A 19,522-nucleotide genomic window follows, 5' to 3' on the forward strand; every position below is an offset into this window, starting at 1 on the left:
GCGGGGGCGGGCGGGGGCGGGCAGCGGAGCCGCCGCGTCTGCGGGAGCCGCCGCCGCCGCCCCGCCGGCCGCGCCGGGCAGCGCCGGGGAGCGCAGCGGGGAGCGCGGGGGAGCAGCGGCACCGCCGAGCGCGGCGGCAGCGGGCGGGAGGAGCCGCCGGCACCGGCACAGCCGCGCCCCGGGCCTCGCCAGCGGCCGCCCCGCCTGGCCCCGGGGGCGGCGGGCCCGGCCCGGCCCGGCCATGCTCGGCCTGGACGTGTGCGAGGCCGGCGGGCAGCTGCTGGAGCTGCTCTGGCTGGCGCTGTGCTACCGAGGTGAGCGGCGGCGGCCGGGGGGCAGCGCCCGGGGGCGGCGGGGGGCATTGCCCCGGGGAGGGCGGGAGAGCATCACTTCGGGTCCCCCCAACAGGTGAGCATCCCCCGGGCACCAGGTGCATCACCCCGAGCCCGGGGGGACCGGAGAGTCCCACGGGGGAGCCCCCCGCTGTCCTCCTGCCTGTGGCACCCCCCGCATGCCCCTGCCCTGCCACCCGTGGGGGGCCGGCCAGCCCCCGCGTGGGTTCATCCCTGGGCTGGGAGCCCCCACACGCTGCCGCGACAGTCGGGGGCAGCCGTGGTGGGGGGCCCAGAAGTGCAGCAGGGCCGCTGCTCTGTGTCCCGGTCACTGACGCTGCACTGGGGACCTGCAGCCCTGTGGCCCCAGGGCTGAGCACGGTGGCCCCTGCCCCATGCTGTGTCCCCAGCATGTCCCCAGGGATGGCGTTCTAGAGGCTTTGGGGAGCTCAGTGCTTGCAATCACAAGGAGTGGAGGCGATGCAGTGGGCAGGGAGAGTCAGGGGCTGTGGGGACATCCCCCACCCTTGTGCCCCCCAGCAGCCTGGCAGCACCGGAGCCACTGTTTCCCCCAGAGATGCCTTTTTGCCCTGCAGCTGCTGGTGGTTTGGGTTTGGGGTGGGAGATGGGGCTGGTGGCTGCCCAGCAGGGTTGGAGGGGGCTGTAGGGTGGTGAAAAGGACCTCTCTGTGTGACACCGAAGGGGCCTGTGGGCTGCAAGGGTCTGCAGGCACCCCCTGCACTAAGCACACCTCGTAGGCACCAGCTCGTTTTGCTCCATGACCGTGCGGAAATGCAGCCGGCGGCAACACCTCTGGTCTCAGCTGTGCCACCAGGCCCCGGGGACACCGAGCCTGGCGCTGTCCCCACTGCTCCGGGCAGGGGAACAGCTCGTCTGCCCCACGGGGATTGCCCACATCCATCCATGGCGTGTCACAGCTCAGCCCCCCCCTGCCCGCCAGCGCCTTTGTGTCAGGGCATGGGGGGTGTCCCCCGGGGTGTCCCCGGGGCTGCCACTGCCTGTCCCCCGCAGACATCATGGCTGACAAGGAGGGGGTGACGCTGTCGCTGGAGGAGGAGGAGGAGGATGCCGACGTGGCCCTGGCGTACAAGACGCCGGGGAAGAAGAGCCTGCGGGAGATCCAGGAGCTGGACCCAGGGGATGAGAGCCTGCGGAAGTACAAGCAGGCGCTGCTGGGTGCCATCCCTGCCGCCGTGGGTAAGGCTGGGGGCTGCTCCTGGGGATGTGCACCCTGGCACTCCGGAACCCCAACAGCCCGGAACCCCAACAGCCCGGCAGCCCGGCTGGGTGATGCAGCTTCGGTGGCTGCAGGGAGCTCGGGAATGCCCAGCACCCGCGCGGCATCCCCAGCAGGGAGGACACATCCCGGCTGGCATCGCCCGTGGGCGCTGCCTGTGCCCCCCACCCGCGCAGAGACCCCGGCATCCCCTGCCGACAGGGTACCGGTGCCCGGGGACCCCGGTTGCCTTGGTTACGGGATCACCGCCGCAGTTTCCATAGGAACGGCTACAGGGAACCGGGAAATTCATGGCGATGACGGAGAGGAACGAGCAGCGGGGGGGCCGGAGTAGCACGGCTACCGGTGCCCAGACGGTGTCCCCCGCTCCCCATGGCACCCACGGCAGCCCCCCAGCCTGGTGCTGGCCTGGTCTGGGGGGGCTCCATGGGCCCACCACCCCGGTGGGCACCCGTGGGTGCATGGGGGGGCTGCAGGCTGGGGGGAGGTCCGTGCAAACCAGTGGGGTGTGTGAGGGGTGCACGATGGTGTGTGTGCGAGCTGGGGGGTGTGCAGGCTGCTGGGGTGCAGGTTGGGTTGGTGGGATAACTCAGACCAGTCCCCACTCCAAGGGATGCCTTTGCTGCACATGCTGCATCCTCCTCCTTTGCCTCCTTTCCCTCTGTCTCTTCCTGAGACAGGGAATGGTGCACCCAGGGACATACCCGTGTCTGGGTCCTTTAAACATGATTTTACCCTAACAGCACTGATACCAGTGTTGGGGTGACCTGAGATGCCCTGTTCTCCTGTGCCCTGCCTGGCTGCCTGGCTCTCCTGGTTCTAACACCCCACCAGGGACACTGCAGCCCTTCCTGCTGTTACAGGGGCATGAGCAGCCTCTCAGCTCACTGGGGTGGAGGTTTCAGTGGGCTGGGCATGGTGGGTAAGGCCTGGGCCCCGCTGTTTGTCCCTAGATGCCAGCGTGCCCAACGTGCAGGTGACAAGGCTGACCCTGATGTGTGAGCAGGCGCCAGGGCCCATCACCATGGACCTGACAGGTGAGCTGTGGGGACACCTGTGAGAGGAGGAGGAGGAGGAGGAGGAAGGGGTATCAGGCTCATGGACCATCTCCCCACACAGGAGACCTGGAGGGGCTGCGGGGCAGGGCCTTTGTGCTGAAGGAAGGGGTGGACTACAGGGTGAAGGTGTCCTTCAAGGTGAGCCGGGGGTGTGGTGCCCTGTGCCCGCTGGCTGGGCATAGCCCTGCTGCCCTCACACCCCAGGGTCCCTGCCCCAAGAGGTCCCCTGTGCCATGGGTCCCTGCCCTCACACCCTGGGGTCCCTGCCTGATGAGGTCCTTCATGAGGTCCATGATCCCCATGGGTCCCTTTTCCCACATGTCCCTGCCCAAAAGGATCCTGGTTATCCAGGGCCCCTGCCTTCCTACCCTGGATTCCCTACCCCAAGGGGTCCCTGCTCCCCATGGGTCCCTTTTCCCACATGTTCCTGCCCCACAGGGTCCCTCCTGCTGCTCATGGGTCCCTGCCTGCCACAGGGTCCCTGCCATTTGGGGTCCCTGCTGCCTTGGGGTGTCTGCTTCCCACCCCTTACCCACAGAGTCTGTGCCCCTCTGAGGGTCTCTACCCACCCTGATGTTCCTGCCCTCCTGGGTCCCTGCCACCCTGGGAATCCTTGCTGTCCCCAGCGTGACTGCCACCTGTGGGTCCTTGCCCCTCTTGAGGGTTCCTGCCAGCCCAGAGTCCCTGCTCCTCCCAGAGGTCCCACCGATTTGGGTCCCTGCCTATCCCAGAGGTCCCTGGAGGTCCCTGCCCCTCCTGAGGGGAGATCCCTGCCCCCTCCAAGTCCCTGCCCCTCTTGGAGGTACCTGCCCTCCCCCCGATGCTCCTCAGTGCCCAGTCCTGACAAGGAGCTGGATCCTGGAAGTGATGGATGTCAGGATGGATGCCCAAGAGTGGTGAGGGCCCCACGTTCTGGGGCAGCACCCGCGGCACCCCTGCTCTCTGCCCGCAGGTGAACAGGGAGATCGTCTGCGGGCTGCGGTGCCTGCACCTCACCTACCGCCGGGGCCGGCCCGGTGAGTGGGGCCGGGGGGCTGCGGGGCCGGGCTGGGGGGGGGCAGTGCCATCCTGGCCCGACTCACCCGTCCCTCCTCTCCCCTTCTCGCCCAGTGGATCGCGACGTCTTCATGGTGGGCAGCTACGCGCCGCGGGCCGAGGAGTACGAGGTGGTGACGCCGGCGGAGGAGGCGCCGCGGGGATGGCTGGCACGGGGCTCCTACCGCGTCCGCTCCCTCGTCACCGACGACGACAAGACGGAGCACCTCTCCTGGGAGTGGGGGCTCTGCATAAAGAAGGACTGGGAGGACTGACCCCCCCCTCCGCACCCCGGTTCTTCCCGCCAGCTCGGGGACGCGGTGCCGCCATCCCGGGGGACCCCTCGCCGGCACCGCCGCGCTTGCCCCAGTCGCGTCAAGGGTTGAGGGGGGTCCCTTAGCGAGTGGGCGCCCGTGGTCGTGGTCTTCGCAACCAAAGTTATTTTTAATTGCTCTTTTTTTTTAAATCTCAACGCCCGCCTGGTCCTCACGGCGTCCCCATTGCTGGGGCCGGGGCTGTGACCCCGCCGTGGTGGTGCCGTGCCCGGTACCCGCCCGGTCGCAGGCTGTGCTCTTCCATCGCCATTAAACCCTACAGACTGGTCTCTTACTGGTGTGTCTGTGCCCCCGTCACCTCTGCCCGTCCCCCTGCTTCCTGTCTCCCCCTGTCCCTGTCCCCATCCCACTGGCAGGGCCAGGTCTCCCTGCGCTGACGAGTGGCTGGAAAACAGCCACCTGGTCCCGCTGCCTTATCGGCCGTGCTGGGCAGCCAGTAGCGGAGGGCCACGAGCCCCAGGGGACCGGCACCTCCCGCCCCAGGGCTCTTATCTGCGTCCTGCCCCCTGGACAACGTCTTCTGCACCGGCACCATGCGGGGCTGCAGGTCCAGGCTGGTTTGGCTGCTGGTGCTGTCGCTGGCCTGGCTGGGCCTGGCGCTGGGGGACGAGGAGAAGGATGAGGAGGTGGTGGCAGAGGAGGAAGGGGAGAAGGAAGAGGATGAAGTGCTCTCAGATGAGATCAAGGAGGAGGACAATGTCCTGGTGCTCCATGAGCACAACTTTGCCCGTGCCTTGAGCGAGCACCAGCTGCTGCTGGTGGAGTTCTGTGAGTGTCCCCACTGTGGGCAGGGGTGTGGGCAGGGGCAGATGTTGGGCAGGGAATATGGGCAGGGGATACCGGCCGTGGCTGTGAGTGTGGGCAGAACAGACATATGGGCATTGGGGTGGAGGGGGGACAGGCAGGCAAGGCTGTGGGCCAGAAGGGCAGAAGCACAGGACACGTGACAGGGCATGGGATGGGGACAGAGACATGGAGCAGGGACACCGGCAGAGGCATGGGCTGGGGAACAAGCAGCAGGGGTATGGCACACAGGACAGGGACACATGGTGGGGGTGGGGGACATGGGACCTGGAACAGGCACATGAGCTGGGGCCCAATGGGCTCATGCAGCCATTACAAGCCCACCCTGGGGACAGGGGACACCCCAAAGCTGTCCCCACTGCCAACGCCATCCCCTGCCTGCAGATGCACCGTGGTGTGGGCACTGCCAGCAGTTGGCCCCTGCCTACACCCAGGCGGCCACCGAGCTGAGGAACGAGTCCAGTCCAGCACGGCTGGGCAAGGTGGATGCCACAACACAGACAGCCCTGGCCAACGAGTTCAACATCACCTCCTACCCCACGCTCAAGCTCTTCCGCAATGGCAACCGCACCCACCCCCTCCCCTACACCGGTAGGGCTGTGGCACCACGTGGTGGCCGTGGCACCAAACAAGGGGACACTGCCACGGGGCTGGGGAGGGTGGCCGGGTGGTGATGGTGAGAGGGGTGGCAATGTCCTGGTGGGCTTTGCAGCATGGTGGCAGCGGGCTGGTGGCAGTGTGGTGATGGTGCGTGAGGCGGGTGATGCCAGGCAGTCCTGTGGTGGTGGTGGCAGGTGGCCAAGGCTGGTGGCACAGGGAGGGGTGGCAGCCTGGTGAGGGGTGTCAGGGTGACAGCACTGGCTCTGCTCGGCATGGCAGGACTCATGGACACGCGGGGCATTGTGCGCTGGATGCAGCGCCGGGCCGGCCCCAGTGCCACGCTGCTGCACGACACCGACACCGCCAACGCCTTCGCCAGCTCCCAGGACTTGGTGGTCATTGGCTTCTTCAAGGTGGGCTGAGGCGGGTGGGGGCCGCACTGGGGCCGCAGCCATGGCCGTGGCTGTGGCACTGATGTGGGGACTGTGCAGGACCTGAAGGGCCAGGCAGCCCAGGCGTTCTACGATGTGGCTGCTGAGATGGTGGACATGCCCTTTGGTGTGGCGGAGGCAGCCGAGCTCTTCCAGGCCTATGGGCTGTCGGCCGACACCGTCTGTCTCTTCAAGAAGGTGAGGGGGTGGCAGAGGGTGGTGGGGCCATCCTCTTCCCCACCCCGGCCCTCACCAGCCCCTGCCCCGGCAGTTTGATGAGAGACAGACAAACTTCCCCGTGGACCCAGCGCAGGGGCTGGACACAGATGAGCTCACGCGGCTGCTCCGCGTCCACAGCCTGAGGCTGGTGACGGAGTTCAACAGTGAGGTACGCCCTGTGTCCATCCCCATCTCTGCCTGTGAGTCCCATAGCCCCCTGCCCTCACCCTCCTCCTCCTCCTCAGACATCCAACCAGATCTTCGGTGCCAAGATCCCCCATCACATGCTGCTCTTCCTCAACAAGTCATCATCGGAGCAGCTGTCCCTGCAGGACGGCTTCAAGGCAGCCGCCAGCACCTTCCGGGGCGAGGTGAGGTGGTCCCATGGCAGGGACAAAGGGGATGGCTGCAGGGCACCCCATCCTCAGGGTCACCCATCCCCTGCCCAGGTGCTCTTCGTGGTGGTGGATGTGAACGGGTACGGCGCCGACGTCCTGTCCTTCTTCGGCATGACCCCCGCCGACGCCCCCACCCTGCGCCTCGTCAAGATGGAGAACAACCGCAAGTACCAGATGGAGCAGGACTCCTTCTCGGACACGGCCATCCGCACCTTCATCCAGGCGGTGCTGGATGGCAAGGTGAAGGTGAGGGAGGCAGCAGGTGCCAGCCAGCACCTGAGGATTCTTCCCCGTGGTGAGCGGTGGGCTGGTGACTCAGAGGCCTAGTGATGGCAGATGTGCTGTGAACACCAGCCCCCTGCTCACTGATCCTTCTGCTGCCAGGCTTGAGGATTTGGGGGGTTGGTAGGGGAAAGGAGGCAGGAGACTGCTGATGTGGAGACACACAGAGCTGGGATGGCAGCGGAGGGGCAGATGTGGTCCAACAGGCAGCACAAGTGCACCCCTGGCTGTGTGCTGGGACACCCCTGCCCCTGCCTGCACTGTGCCCCTTGGGGGCTGGCACTGCCCAGCCCAGCTGTGGCTGCCCTGACTGTCCCCACAGCCCCACCTGCTGAGCGCGGAGCCCCCCGAGGACTGGGACACATGGCCCGTCAAAGTCCTGGTGGGGAAGACCTTCGAGCAGGTGGCGTTCGATGAGACCAAGAACGTCTTTGTCAAGTTCTGTAAGTGCCGGGGCTGGGCTCAGCCCCTTCACAGCAGCCCCCAGCCCTGTCACAGACCCTCACCTGGGGGTTGCAGCAGAGCCCCAGTCCCCCAGTCCATCCCCTGGCACCGTGCCTGTCCCGCAGACGCTCCGTGGTGCTCCCACTGCCAGGCCATGGCACCCGCCTGGGAGGAGCTGGGCGAGCGCTACAAGGACCACGAGGACATTGTCATTGCTGAGATGGATGCCACGGCCAACGAGCTGGAGAACATCACCATCCACGGCTTCCCCACCCTGCACTACTTCCCCGCAGGGCCGGGCAGGAAGGTACGTGGGGGGAACACCCCTGGGGTCACCCCGGCTCTGCCAGCACACGGGGAATGGGGTCACCCCTCGTCACCCTCCCATCCCATGGCTCCAGATGGTTGAGTACAAGAGCACCCGAGATGTGGAAACTTTCTCCAAGTTCCTGGAAAATGGGGGGGTGCTGCCCGTGGAGCCTCCTGTGGTGAGTGAGGTCAGGGACCCCCCACCCACCCCAGGGCAGCCCCCAGCCCCTGCTGGGCAAGGGGACGGATCCTGTGGGATGGTGATGGGGACAGGGGCAGGCAGGGACTGTGTGTCCATCCATGCCTCACTGTTGCCTTTCCAGGTGACCAAGACCCCTGGGAACAGCACAGGCAAGGAGGATCCAAGTGTGCTGGGGACAGATGAAACCCGGGATGAGCTGTGAGCCCTGTCCTGCTCAGGCACGTGATATAAACCACCTGGAAACCATGTGGGCTCTGGTCTGTTTGCGGCTCCATGTCTCGGGGAGCATCCCCGTGTCTTGGGGGCACAGCAGAGCTGACAATGGGCAGGGCCCCCACTACTGCTTGGCCCTGGGCCCCCCAGGAGGGGGTGCTGCCAGGGGCCCTCTGCCTCCCTGGGGCAGCTGTGCCATAACACTCATCCTGGCAGCCCCACGGTGACACAGGCTGGCCAAGGACAGGGCTGTGGGGGCAGCCCAGCACTCTCCATGCTGGCCCTCGTGCTGGGCTGCTGGGGTTCAGGTGATGGGGGACCAGCCAGGGTCTCTCCTTCATGGCCCACCAGCCCCAGGAGCTGCTGTCACATGCTCCCCTCAAGTCTGGCTCAGCTTCTGGGACCCCCAGCATCCCCTCCAAATGCCAGCACCATCCCCTCTCCCCTGGGCTATTCCTCCAGGGGCAACATGTTGGTCCCCTGGGGCCAGGACCCGCCCAGCCACCCTTCCAGGAAGCCCAGAGCAGCCCCAGCCCCACCATGTGCCCAGACCCTTTGCCAGACCTGTGCCATCCTCTGTCCATCCCAGAGGCTGCCGGGGGCCCGGGAATAGCTCCGCGGGGAAGGAAGAAAGCAGCAGGCAGTGGGACGTGGGGTTTTATTTCATTTTATCCAAGTACCTTTGAAAAGATCATTGTACAAGTCAGCACATGAGAATGCAGAGGAAACGTCGCCGGGGCTGCGCGGCCGCTGTACATATTTACAGGGACCCCCGAGAAAAAAGGGGGAGACGGAAATCCCGGGCACGTTAACAACCTCACCAGACACACCACCATCAGAACTTCAAAAAACAGGGAGCAAACCCCCTTGAAACGCTGTTCCCGGGCTGAAAACATCTGCAGATTTTGATGGACCTCACGTAGCATTTTAGGCAAGTCCCAGGACCGTGTTTTGAAGGCACTCGGTGACATGAACAACAGGCTGAGTCGCGTCCCGGCGCGGTACCACGGGGTGCCCGGCAGCCCCCACACTGCTGTGGCTGAGAGCAGTGCTGGGCAGGGCGAGCACTGATGTGGAAACCCCCCGGCTTTGGGGCCACTCCCGTTTCTGTGGGTGGGCAAGGGCTGGTCTCTGAAGGAGCTGGCACAGTTGTGGCCACGCCAGAGCAGCACGGCCCGGGCTGGGGACAGGCAGGGTGATGGGAGCACCGGCACAGCCCAGGCTTCCTTGCAACTGAGTAAGCCCAGGAGGCTTCCCAGGGTTCTGGGTCACCCACTTCTGCCAAGTGGGTGATCTGGCCCTACGTGAGCCTCACAAACTGGCATCAATAACCCCCCTGGTGCAGTGCCCTCCTGCTGCCTCCCCTGACACACAGAAGCTGACAAAAGATGCAGGACTCATAAAAAAAGGTGTTTTGTCCTCAGCTTTAGTGTCTCACAGTTTCCTCCCTATTATGGTTCTCCTAAAGAGTTCCCTGCCCAATGCCAGAGCTTGGCCCAGGGGTCTGGGTGCGTCTGCACCAGGCCCATGGGTGCCAGCACCTTCTCCAGGGGCACACAGGGGATACACACATGAGCATGCAGGCCATGGGATGCCAGCACCCAGCCTGCCACCCCAGCTCCCAGCTGGTCCTTGCTCTGCAGGGAGCACTGACCCTTTTATCCCTCGGGGATTTACTCGGTCGCAAGGAAGCTCAGGAGGAAAAAAAAAAGACCCATCCAACCATATCCAGCAGCTGAGCCTGCCAAGGAGGCCAGAGACTGACTCCTTCCAAATGGCTCAAAAATCTTCACAGCCCCTTGGGACCCTTCCACGTGGGGTGACAGCTGCTCTGCCCCATGGTGCTCCAGAGCCATCCACGCTGGGAGAACGGGGCAGGGTGCTGGGAAAGCACGGAGCAGCCGGAGCCTGACGGATGGCTGTACACTTTGGGCGAGTTCTGCAGTACCTGTATGTTTTACATTTACATAAGAGCACTGTGACATTGGAAATATTTTCCTTTTATTACAATATATCAAAAATATGCAGCTTTAGTAAACAAGGTCATATTACACTTTCTAATGCACTGTACAATGCTACATTACACTTATATTCGGTATGGAGAGGGAGCCCAGGCTCCCACTGGCAGGTTCATGGGGTGAAACGGCATCCACTGGCATCCTGGAGCTTGCCCAGGTCCGTGCTGGAGAGCGGGGCTGCCGCTCTCCGCCCTGGGCTCACCCGGTGCCCGTGGCAGCAGCACCACCAGTGTCTGCCCCAGGCCTTCTCCTCCGGTCCCAGAGTCCTTCACAGTCCTGTCCTCACGCCTCAGCTGCCCTGGAGCCTTAGTCAATCTTCTCCACCTTCCCAATGATCTTCTCCTCGAAGATGGGCAGGATGGTGTCGTCCTCCCGCACCTCCTCGAAGACCACACCACAGTCGAACTCATCACTCACCTTCTTAAAGTAATACCTGCAAAAAGAGGAACATGGTGGGGGAGAGGGAAAAAAAAAATGCAGCTGAATGGTCTTGGGGCATCACGGTCCTCAAACCTGGGTACAGCCCTTCCATGGCCCTGAGCTCGTGGTGCATGGGAAGCTGCTCCCCCAGACCTGGAGGCAAATGCCCCTGCCCTCACCCAGTGAGCACACACAGTGGTCAGGATCCATGCTAGCACAGTCAGGAGCTCCAGCCCTGAATCCAAGTCCGTTCACACCTCTCCTAAAAATAGTGGCTGAGGCACCAGTGTTGGTGGAGCATTTCTAGGCAGGTTTTCCCATGGCCACTCCTACTTGGAAGGGACAACTTGGAGAGCTACATGCCTCTCACTTGGCTGCTTTGGGACTCTGGCAGGACCTAATCTCCCCGTCCTCACCAAAATAAACTCTGGGAGGAGCCAAAACAGCTCTGAAGTCAGAGGGTCCCCACAGCATCACTGAGCATTGGCTGATGCTGCTGCTTACCAGCCCAGGACACCGCAGGGCAGCTCAGCAGCTTCTGCTGGAGCTGCAAACCACGATGCAGGACATTTCTGCTATAAAACCCGACCTCCCTCATCCCTGTAACCTGCCTCTTCAGCAGCCACATCCCCACCACAGTATTTTGAGAGGGAGCCCTCCTGACCGACCTCCACCAAGCTCCTTCACCTTGGTGGGGGCAACACCACAGTGGCATCTGCCGGGGATCGCTGGCAGTTGCCGGCACCACGCCACAGGTGGGGAGCAGCCCTTACCTGTAGTTCCCTTTCTTGGTCAGCAGCTCCTTGAACTGTCCCAGGGTGACCACGCGCCCCTTGACCAGGGTGCGGTAGGGGATGGGCTCTCCACAGAAGTAATAAGCGACCACGATGTTCTCGCACGGCTGGGACGCGCCGCTGCCCGGCCTCTTCTGGGGCTTCAACCTGCCGAGCCAAGACACAAGGGACCTGCTGAGTATCAGCCCACAGTGCTCAGTGCTGTCGTGTTGGGAGAGGTGTGGGTCAGGTCCTGCCAGATGGGCTGCAGGAAGTGCAGTGCAGTCCCTGAGCATGCCTTGCTCCCACCACCAGCCTCTCCCGGCATCCAGCTGAACACTGAGGCTGGTGAAGGAGCAAACAGCACTTGGGAAGGCTGGATGGCGCCCAGGACACGGTTCTAGCTCAATCCTGAAGAAACCTGTCCTCAGGCTTTGAGAGGGCATGGCCCTGCTCATAGCATGGTTTGGGGAGTCACTGGTAAGCTCTGGGCCAGGCAGAGCACCCCAGGCCCGTGGCAGCAGGCCCAGGTCACCCATCATCACCAGCTCACCACGCTCCTGGTGTGCACCCATGCAGGGCATGATCATGCAGACACTGCTCAGAGTGCTCGGGATTATTGCCACCATGGCCAAAACAGCTCAGCATGGCTTTCCACTGAGCTACATCTGCAGACAGGGCTGCCCCACGGCTCCCCCGGACACCTCTCCCAGTGCAGACGAGGTCAGAGGGGATGGAGCTCCCAGCAGGGTGCCAAGGCAGCTGCCATCCCCAAAACCTCAGTGACTTTATACCTCCTGTGTTTTTCCCGCTCTGAGAATGCTGGTCTGGTCTCTGTTTCCAGCCCACACATCGGGGTTCAGCTACGAGGCGCCATCATAGACCAAAAACATCAGCCCAGCCCTCACCCCATTTTCAGAGACAGACAAAGGCGGCAATAACAAAACTCAGGGTACTTTGCCCTTCTGCAGAGCCTTTCATCTGGGGTGCCGAGGACGCTGCACAAACATTGGAGCAGCCTACACAAATTGGTACCTTGGCATGCGTGGTCTGAGCCAGAGGCAGCCTTCCCTTTCAAAGGCACATAAAGCACATTTGGCAGCTTTAAAAAAAAAAAAATTATTTTAAAAGCACGCTGGATAAAAAAAGATGATTTTGTATTTACATGACTGGAAAGTTGCTGTAAAGAAACAGAATTTGCCAAGCACATGAGGTAATCGCAGTTTTGGAAATGACTCTGACCTTAACCTTTAAACACTGGCTGGCGGGCAGAGCACCTTTTCATGGCGTGCCCACATAAACACTGGCACTGCAAACCAACACCAGACAGAGCTTTTTCAACTCCTCCTACAGGCATGAGAGGTCTAAAGTTCAACTGAACAACCTTCCGGGTGCCTGCTCTGCCTGCGAGACCTTTGGAGAAGATGCAGCATCCTGAGAGGAAAGGGTCTGCTCCTGGTGCCAGCAGAGCTCTCGGAGCCTCTCCCATCCCTGTATCAAAGCACAGGATGCCCTTTAGCTAGAAAAACATTAAGGAATTGAGTCATCCTTGGAAAAAAAAATACAAAGCATTTAAAGGGAAAATGGGTCATAAATTCAGGCAAATTCTGTGAACCCTGTGAGCCAGAAGTTAATTGAAGGGGTTTGGAAAACCTCAAAGTCCCCAAGCTTCTCTTAATCCTGCTAGAGACAAGTCATGACTAAGAGATGTGTGCCTGGGGACCTGGGGACACAGTGAAGTGCCTGGCACAGGCAGCAAAGCTGGCTCCTCAGGGCTGCTGTTCTCCTTTGCCTGGGGAGGTGGAGAGGACAGGACATCCCTGAGCTCTGCCATGGCAGAAGCAAGAGGGGACCGTGCCAGTGACTGGGAGCCTCCTTCCTCCTGCCATGCACTTCACACCCGAAAGGCCATTTCTGAACGTGCTCAGCCCGGCTCCAGCTCTTTCCAGAGCAGAGATGTGCCCCAAAATAATGCCTGAAATGATGCCCAGAAGTGGGCTGCTCCATGATCTTGCCAGGCACAGAGAAGAGACAGACTTGCCTTTAGTCTGCCAAGCCTTCCTTTTTCCCCGGTTTTAAAAATAGGAACCATGTTTCCCCTTTTCCAGTCAGTGGAAACTTATGCTGTGACTTCTCTAATACAATGGATAGTGGCTAAGACACTTCATCCCCCAGTGCCCTCAGATCTGTGGTGGATCTCATCAGGTCCCACCTTCAGGTTCCTTACATGGTCTCAAAACTGATCTCCTACTAAGGTGGTTCTTTGTTCTCCCAGTCCCTGCCTTTGCCTGCTGTGACTTGAGTGCTGTGCCTGGAGCACTCGCCAGTGAAGACCAAGGCAAGAAAGACCAAGCCAAAAAAATACCTTCTGCATGCCCCATGTAACCAGCTCTCCCATTTCCTTCCAGAGAGGATCCACATTTTCCCTGGTCTTCCTTTTATAACCAGTGTGCCTAGAGAAGCTTTTCTTATTGCTTTAATTCTATCTGCAGAGCTGACACACATCCCAAACTGCAGCCACAGACCTCTAGCAGGCTAAAGCAGAGCTGATGAATATGGAATCACTGAAAATGTAATTTTCCAAGAGCTCCTCTCAGGAGAATGAGGCAACACAACCGTCTCCACTTTCGTCATTGCCAAGACATCTCCTGAGACCTCGGCTTGCACATAAAGGCCACCAGACCATCTCCAAGCCCTGTTTCATTAAATCTTCCACCTGCACCCATCTCCTGGGTGGCAGTGTGACCAGAGACAGGTACCACTGCCCTGCCCCTCCTGGAATCACCTCCTGTTGCTGCGTTTGTCACAAGCACAAAACATTATCTGGTATGGAAACGACAGCATTCATCCAACTCACTGCAACTGCATTCCAGTCCTGACTCCTGAGTTGTGTAACTCACTGGTGCTCTGACAGGGAATCTAAGTCTGGTTTACAGCACCAATCCAACCTCACTGTGACGCAGAAGTGAGGTGCCCATCTTGCTCCAACTCAGCCCTGGGGCTGGAGAGCTTTGAGAAGCCCCAAATGCACCCAGCAGATGTTACCTTGGGGAGTGTCATAGTCATCAGATCTGCTCCTCTTCTAAGCCTGGCCCAACCCAATTCACTCCAGACAGATCATGCTAATGTTCTCCCTGCTTGAAAAAATCCTTTCTCTGAAGAGCTGGTATTAATTACTTCAATTCAGCTGTGAACTGTGAGACTGAGCTACAGAAAATGGCTCAAAACCTGTCTGTACAGGGAAGAAACCTGGTGGTCACTGGGACACCACTGCTGGGCACTGCTGTGCTGCTGGATCTGCAGGTCACTCAGTACCAGACAGTTAATCCTGCAATGCTTGCCAGCAGCAGTCAGGCAGTTATCTTGGAGATGAGGTCATTCCAAACGCTGTGGAGTAGGGAGAGAGAGGCTCTTTCTGCAGTATGAGTATTTCTGGAAGAATATTTACAATTCCCAGCACAGAAACTGCAGGTGCCTCCTTAATTTCCAGCAGGGCAGTGCTGGGGTGGGAGTGGGGCTGTCAGCACCCTCAGCCAGGGCAGTGGGCAGTTGGCTGGGGAATCCCACTGCTCCTGAAGGGCTGTGTGGAGGGGAGGCTCTGGAGAGCTGGATAACCGTGCTGGCAAGGCCAGCCTGGCCATACAGAGCTGGCACAGCACGCTCTCCTCCCACAGCCAGATCAAGCAGTGCCTCAAGGACACCTCTGGGCTCACCTCCACCTTTCCGTGCTTCCCCAAGGCTGCTGACAAACCTGGGACACTGGCTCCAATTTCCCAGAGCTCTTCAGAGCTCCTGACTGAAATAAATGGTGTTTTCATGTGAATTCCCCTCTGATTTTCTCCTTTATTCCCAATAGCCATGGGATCTATTTCCAGGCAGGCTCCTGTGCTAACCAAAGCAGGAGCTCTCTAAAAAGCTGCCAGCTCAGGTGTGCTTCAGCTGGAGCACCCAATCCTGCCAAAATCCAGCAGAGAGATTTCAACATGCAGAAATCTTTGGCTCCCTGGGGACCACTGCATCCATTCTTGCTACTGGGCACAGACACATTTGCTATTCATGAGCAGTTCCCCACTGGTGGAGCCCACATGGTTCCCAGCCATGTCTCCCTGGTTTTCCACACACAGGGCAGGGCTGGGAGATCCCTGCATCACTGGGACAAGAGCCAGGCTCATGGGGAGGCAGTGCAAGCAGAGCAGCCCAGCACTGGGACTGTTCAGACCATCCTCCCGCTGGCCTGCACAGCATTTCCCACATGCCATGGGGTTCCTGTGAAAGCTGCTCTTAAAATACACACCAAATTATTGTCAGAGTATTAATTGCATACACATATAGCCCAGGATGGCGTAGAGACACTTCTGGGGAAGGTGCATGAATTTAGTATGACTATAAATGACTCTACTAATAAACCCTATCCAATTACACCAGCTGAAAGGTAGATCACATAAACTTGGCTTAACCTGGCTTGGGAGAGCCCTCTAATTACCTGGCTTTCAATCAGTGCTCTGACATGAATACACAGAAGTCTGCCATGTGGTCACTGCAAGCAAAACACTGGAGCCTGGCAATTAAGAGCTTCTTTTTTAAATTCCATTTGTGTTTCTAAGAGTCAGACCGCAAAGATTCAGAGGACAGCTGTAAAGCTGTGAAAGGTTTTTAATGGACAAAGTGCTGTTAGCTGTTAACAGTAATTATCCAGCACTTCCAGAACGCTTTTCATTGGAGAGCTCCATGTGCCTCTTAAATAATGTTCCCTGACAGATAACACAGAGCAGGAGAATGAGCTCTGCAACAGGCAATAAGCTGAGTCACAGAAAGATGCAGTGACTTGGATATGGGCAGGCAGGAGGCAGGGCTGCTGCAGCAGGGCTACAGCACAGTGCTCTCCTCCAGAGCCACGAGCAGCCACTGCTGGAAGCTTGTGCGAGATGTAGATAAAGAGCAAACACATATTTGTCTTCTGCACTTAATTCTGCTGCATCCTGATGAATCCTGCTCCTGCACCAGCCTCTGAAGTCATGGTGGGGGCGTGAACAAGCAGAGAGCCACTGAGTACCAGGGGAGAGAGCTCTGCCATGCCAGGCCCATTCCAGACACGCTCCCCCTGCCCAGCCCCTTCCCACCCTGCCAGGAGCATTTCCAGCCTCTCCCTCCACAATCCACAAGCCCAGGCCCTCAGGGTGGGTTTTGCCATTTGCACCACTACATCAGAGGGACTGAGGCAGGTTTCTCTGACCTCTCTGCATGTGCCTCCACCCAGCTGGAGCTGAAGACTAGAGCAGAAGAGAAGGACATCCCTCAGCTGCCCACCTTCAGGGCAGTCTGTCCTGTCCCTCCCATGCACAATCAGATCCTCTTGTCGTACCTTTGTTTAAGGGGGAGTTTTCCAGCCCTTTTTTCCTCTTCCTCCAACCTCCTGCGAGCTTCTTCCAGCTGGGTGAGAGGGTTGGGGGCCGGGTTGGGCGGCATGGTAGGATCTTGGATGAAGGGGTGAGAAGGCTGGACGACGTTCCGGAGCTGGGCACTGACCCACGGATGCACCGCGACGGGTCGCTCGATGGAGAGGGGCCGGACCATGTCATGGGACAGCTGCTTCTTAGCACCTGAAGAGCTGCACAAACATAAAGGTTTTACATGGACCACCAGGACACTCTGATCAGGCACACAGCCATTCCCAGATGGACCTGCTGCTGGACACAGACACAACTGGGGAAGCTCCTCACAGCACGGCTTCCAAGGGAGAGCGGAGCAACATCAAAGTCTAGAGAAGATTTGAGGACAGAAAGCCCTGAGACATCAGGGTGAGCAGCTCAACTCTGACACAAACCTCACAGTTGTGTGTAAGGGCTCTCATCAATCCACAGTACATAAAAATAAACCCAGGAAAAGGCAGTTCCACAGTTTGTGACATTCCCCCAGAAGATGCCCTGTGCTACCATACACTGGTCAGCATCCCCAGGGAAGGGGGATCCTTCTCCAGCTCCAGGGGCAGAACTTGCTGCCTGACTTCCTGGTGGCCTGGCACTGCCCATGGGCCCTGGCACTCAGGCCCAGTTGCCAACAGTGCAACCTGCCCTGGCTTCTACTGTCATCCTTCAGAAAAAAAAGAGTCCTTATAGCCCCTGAGCAATCCTCAAACTCCAAAGGCTCTAAACCCTTGGTGTTGTGGATTCTTGCCTTCCCAGGATGTGCAGAAGCAAGGCTGACATGCCTTGTGCAGGGGATGCAATACAACAGCATGAAGACCCCTCTCTCTGCCAGCCCTTACCCATGGTTTGTTTTCTTATGCCTGCTGATCTCCTTCTCTCCTTCTATGATCCACTGAAGGATCTTCTGGTTTCTCTCCACGTCTTCAGGAGATCCTGGCATCTCATAGTTGGCACCATCACTTTTCCCTGAATCAGTCTTCTTAACATTCCTTTTGGAGAGCAGACTCGCTTTCCCACTGCAAGAACAAAGCTTGAGACATCAGTGCTTTGCCTGAGCCAAACCACTGTGGGCCAGGGCAGAAGATGGACATGTCTGTCTCCAGACACCTCCCACAGCCCCCTGCTCTACCAAGGCTCAAACCAACCATGCTGCAGTTTAACCTAAGAGTAAGACTGGCTAGACCTGGGCACAGCAACTTCTCAGCCCGGTCACCTGTGGGGAAAGGGAGCTTCTCCTCTGGACAGACAAGTCACAACCCTGTGGCAAGATCTGCCACAAGAAGGGTTGGGGCAGGTTAAACCCCCAGCTCTTTGCTCAGGGCAGGAGGTTCATCCTGGCGCTGCAATCCAATGGCTGCCTCTCCATGCCTGACCACTGCTTGAAACCTGGGTCCTTCCTATCTCCCCCCAGCTTCACTGATACCCCAAACTCTGACTTGCCATGCACAGCATTCGCTCCTCACCCTGATCTGAACCGAGGCTTCACATCGTGGTGGAAGATCACATCCCAGCAGGGTGGGCTGCCTTCCACGGGCAAGCCCTGCCAGCTTGCACACTGTAGCCAGAGGGATGCCAGGCAGCAGCCCACACTCTGACTACACCTTTGGCTGCAGCAAAGGCTCCTACAGGAACCCCATGGCCCCTTGCCCACACATGCATGGCCATGTGCCCAGCTGAGCAGCCCCAGGCACGGGAGGCCGTGCAGAATTCCCCCGTGCTGGCCTGGCACTGGCACAGCCTGCAATTTCATGGGACCCCCACTGTCCTAACCACCCACCCATAGGACCTCTCTCCTTCTGCACATATAAGAAAAATAACCTAACCACTAGAGAGGAGAAACAGGCCCTTACATAGCTTTGCTGATTTTTCTGGGAAAAAGCCTGGAGAGGGGTTGCTGCAGATCTACAAAGGCAGGGCAAGCTGACATCTTCTCTGCTTCTCCCCACACAAGGATTAGTGGGTACCAAATGAAACTCTGTAGCAGCAGGTTCAGTGCAAACAAAAAAAATAAGCCTTTTTCTGCAGGTTGTCATCAACCCACAGACACAATCGTGAGGGGCTGGGGGGACAGCAACCCAGATGGGTTCAACAAGGAGCCAGAGAAATCACAAGAGACTGCAGGCTGCCAAACAAGACCATTTGGATGCAAACCCTGGTCCTGTGAAGCTCCTAATCTAAGGACTGCCAGGAACTGGGAGTTTGTGCCAGAGGAAGGACAACTCTGAGTTTGTCCTATTACAATCCCATTAAATATATGCTGTAGTTGCTGCTAGGAGGAAGTCTTTTGTCTAGATGGGGCTTTGCTTTGGTCCAGCATGGCCATGTTCAACTCTGATGAAGCAACAACCCTTTCCCCACTGAAACAGGGCAGATTTAACTGCTTCTCCCTCCTGGAGAGCCTCTGCACTCTGCCTCCCTCCTGCCAGCCTGGAAAGCTGGTCCTGTCTGCTGCAGACCCAGCCTCCTGCCTTCATAACACCCCAAATCCACAGCTTTGGGGAGCCAAACACACTCAGAGTGAGCACAGCTTTCCCCTGTGGCTGCTCCATCCCCATCCCTCATCCTGGGCAGCCCTGAGCTTCACTCCCACCTTTGCAGTCATACAGTAACAAGACCAGCAAAATCTGCTGCAGCAGAGGAGCTTTGCCCTCTCCCTGCAGCATGGAGGGGATGGAAGAATTCAAACAGCCAAGGGAAAATGGACAGCAGTCCATAAAGCAGCAAAATGGCTTTTCTGGGCAGAGGTTGCCCTAGCCTGGAGAACATCCCCTTGGGACAGGCTGCCATGGCAGCACTGCAGCACTCAGTGCTTTGTTGGGAGGAGAAGGGGGCCCTTCTGGGGAAGGGGTTAGGCCTTGCAATAAGGAGGGGGGTTTGTCCTCTCATAAACACCTTAAGAAACCTGTTTCTGTTACCCAAACCTTGAGACACAGCCCTAACATGCAGCTCCCGGTCCATGGAGAAG

The 19,522-nt window shown here is 59.3% G+C and overlaps 3 protein-coding genes across 5 annotated transcripts in view; 2 read left to right on the forward strand and 1 right to left on the reverse strand.

Moving 5' to 3' along the window:
- The first annotated feature begins 8 nt into the window (after nucleotides 1-8).
- Nucleotides 9-4,292, forward strand: ARHGDIG (Rho GDP dissociation inhibitor gamma). Its single transcript, XM_064672667.1, has 6 exons — nucleotides 9-314; nucleotides 1,365-1,550; nucleotides 2,544-2,627; nucleotides 2,710-2,786; nucleotides 3,601-3,664; nucleotides 3,759-4,292. The coding sequence occupies exons 1-6, from the start codon at nucleotides 242-244 to the stop codon at nucleotides 3,956-3,958; spliced, it is 684 nt and encodes a 227-aa protein (XP_064528737.1). The 5' UTR covers nucleotides 9-241; the 3' UTR covers nucleotides 3,959-4,292.
- Nucleotides 4,293-4,376: 84 nt separating this feature from the next.
- PDIA2 (protein disulfide isomerase family A member 2) lies at nucleotides 4,377-8,556 on the forward strand. Its single transcript, XM_064672664.1, has 11 exons — nucleotides 4,377-4,786; nucleotides 5,207-5,413; nucleotides 5,702-5,835; nucleotides 5,914-6,051; nucleotides 6,125-6,241; nucleotides 6,318-6,443; nucleotides 6,522-6,716; nucleotides 7,075-7,195; nucleotides 7,322-7,503; nucleotides 7,598-7,684; nucleotides 7,829-8,556. The coding sequence occupies exons 1-11, from the start codon at nucleotides 4,552-4,554 to the stop codon at nucleotides 7,907-7,909; spliced, it is 1,623 nt and encodes a 540-aa protein (XP_064528734.1). The 5' UTR covers nucleotides 4,377-4,551; the 3' UTR covers nucleotides 7,910-8,556.
- A 5-nt stretch (nucleotides 8,557-8,561) lies between these two features.
- Nucleotides 8,562-19,522, reverse strand: part of AXIN1 (axin 1) — an 85,347-nt gene continuing 74,386 nt past the window's right edge. For all 3 annotated transcript variants that reach the window (XM_064672655.1, XM_064672653.1, XM_064672654.1), the window contains 4 exons: nucleotides 17,397-17,573; nucleotides 16,494-16,739; nucleotides 11,132-11,299; nucleotides 8,562-10,371 (listed from right to left, as the gene is read on the reverse strand). In XM_064672655.1, the coding sequence (XP_064528725.1) occupies nucleotides 10,245-10,371; nucleotides 11,132-11,299; nucleotides 16,494-16,739; nucleotides 17,397-17,573 (718 nt within the window). In that variant the 3' untranslated portion in view covers nucleotides 8,562-10,244. The remainder of the gene's footprint in view (nucleotides 10,372-11,131; nucleotides 11,300-16,493; nucleotides 16,740-17,396; nucleotides 17,574-19,522) is intronic.

The sequence above is a fragment of the Pseudopipra pipra genome, chromosome 16 (genome assembly GCF_036250125.1).
Source record: "Pseudopipra pipra isolate bDixPip1 chromosome 16, bDixPip1.hap1, whole genome shotgun sequence".
Lineage (NCBI taxonomy): Eukaryota > Metazoa > Chordata > Aves > Passeriformes > Pipridae > Pseudopipra > Pseudopipra pipra.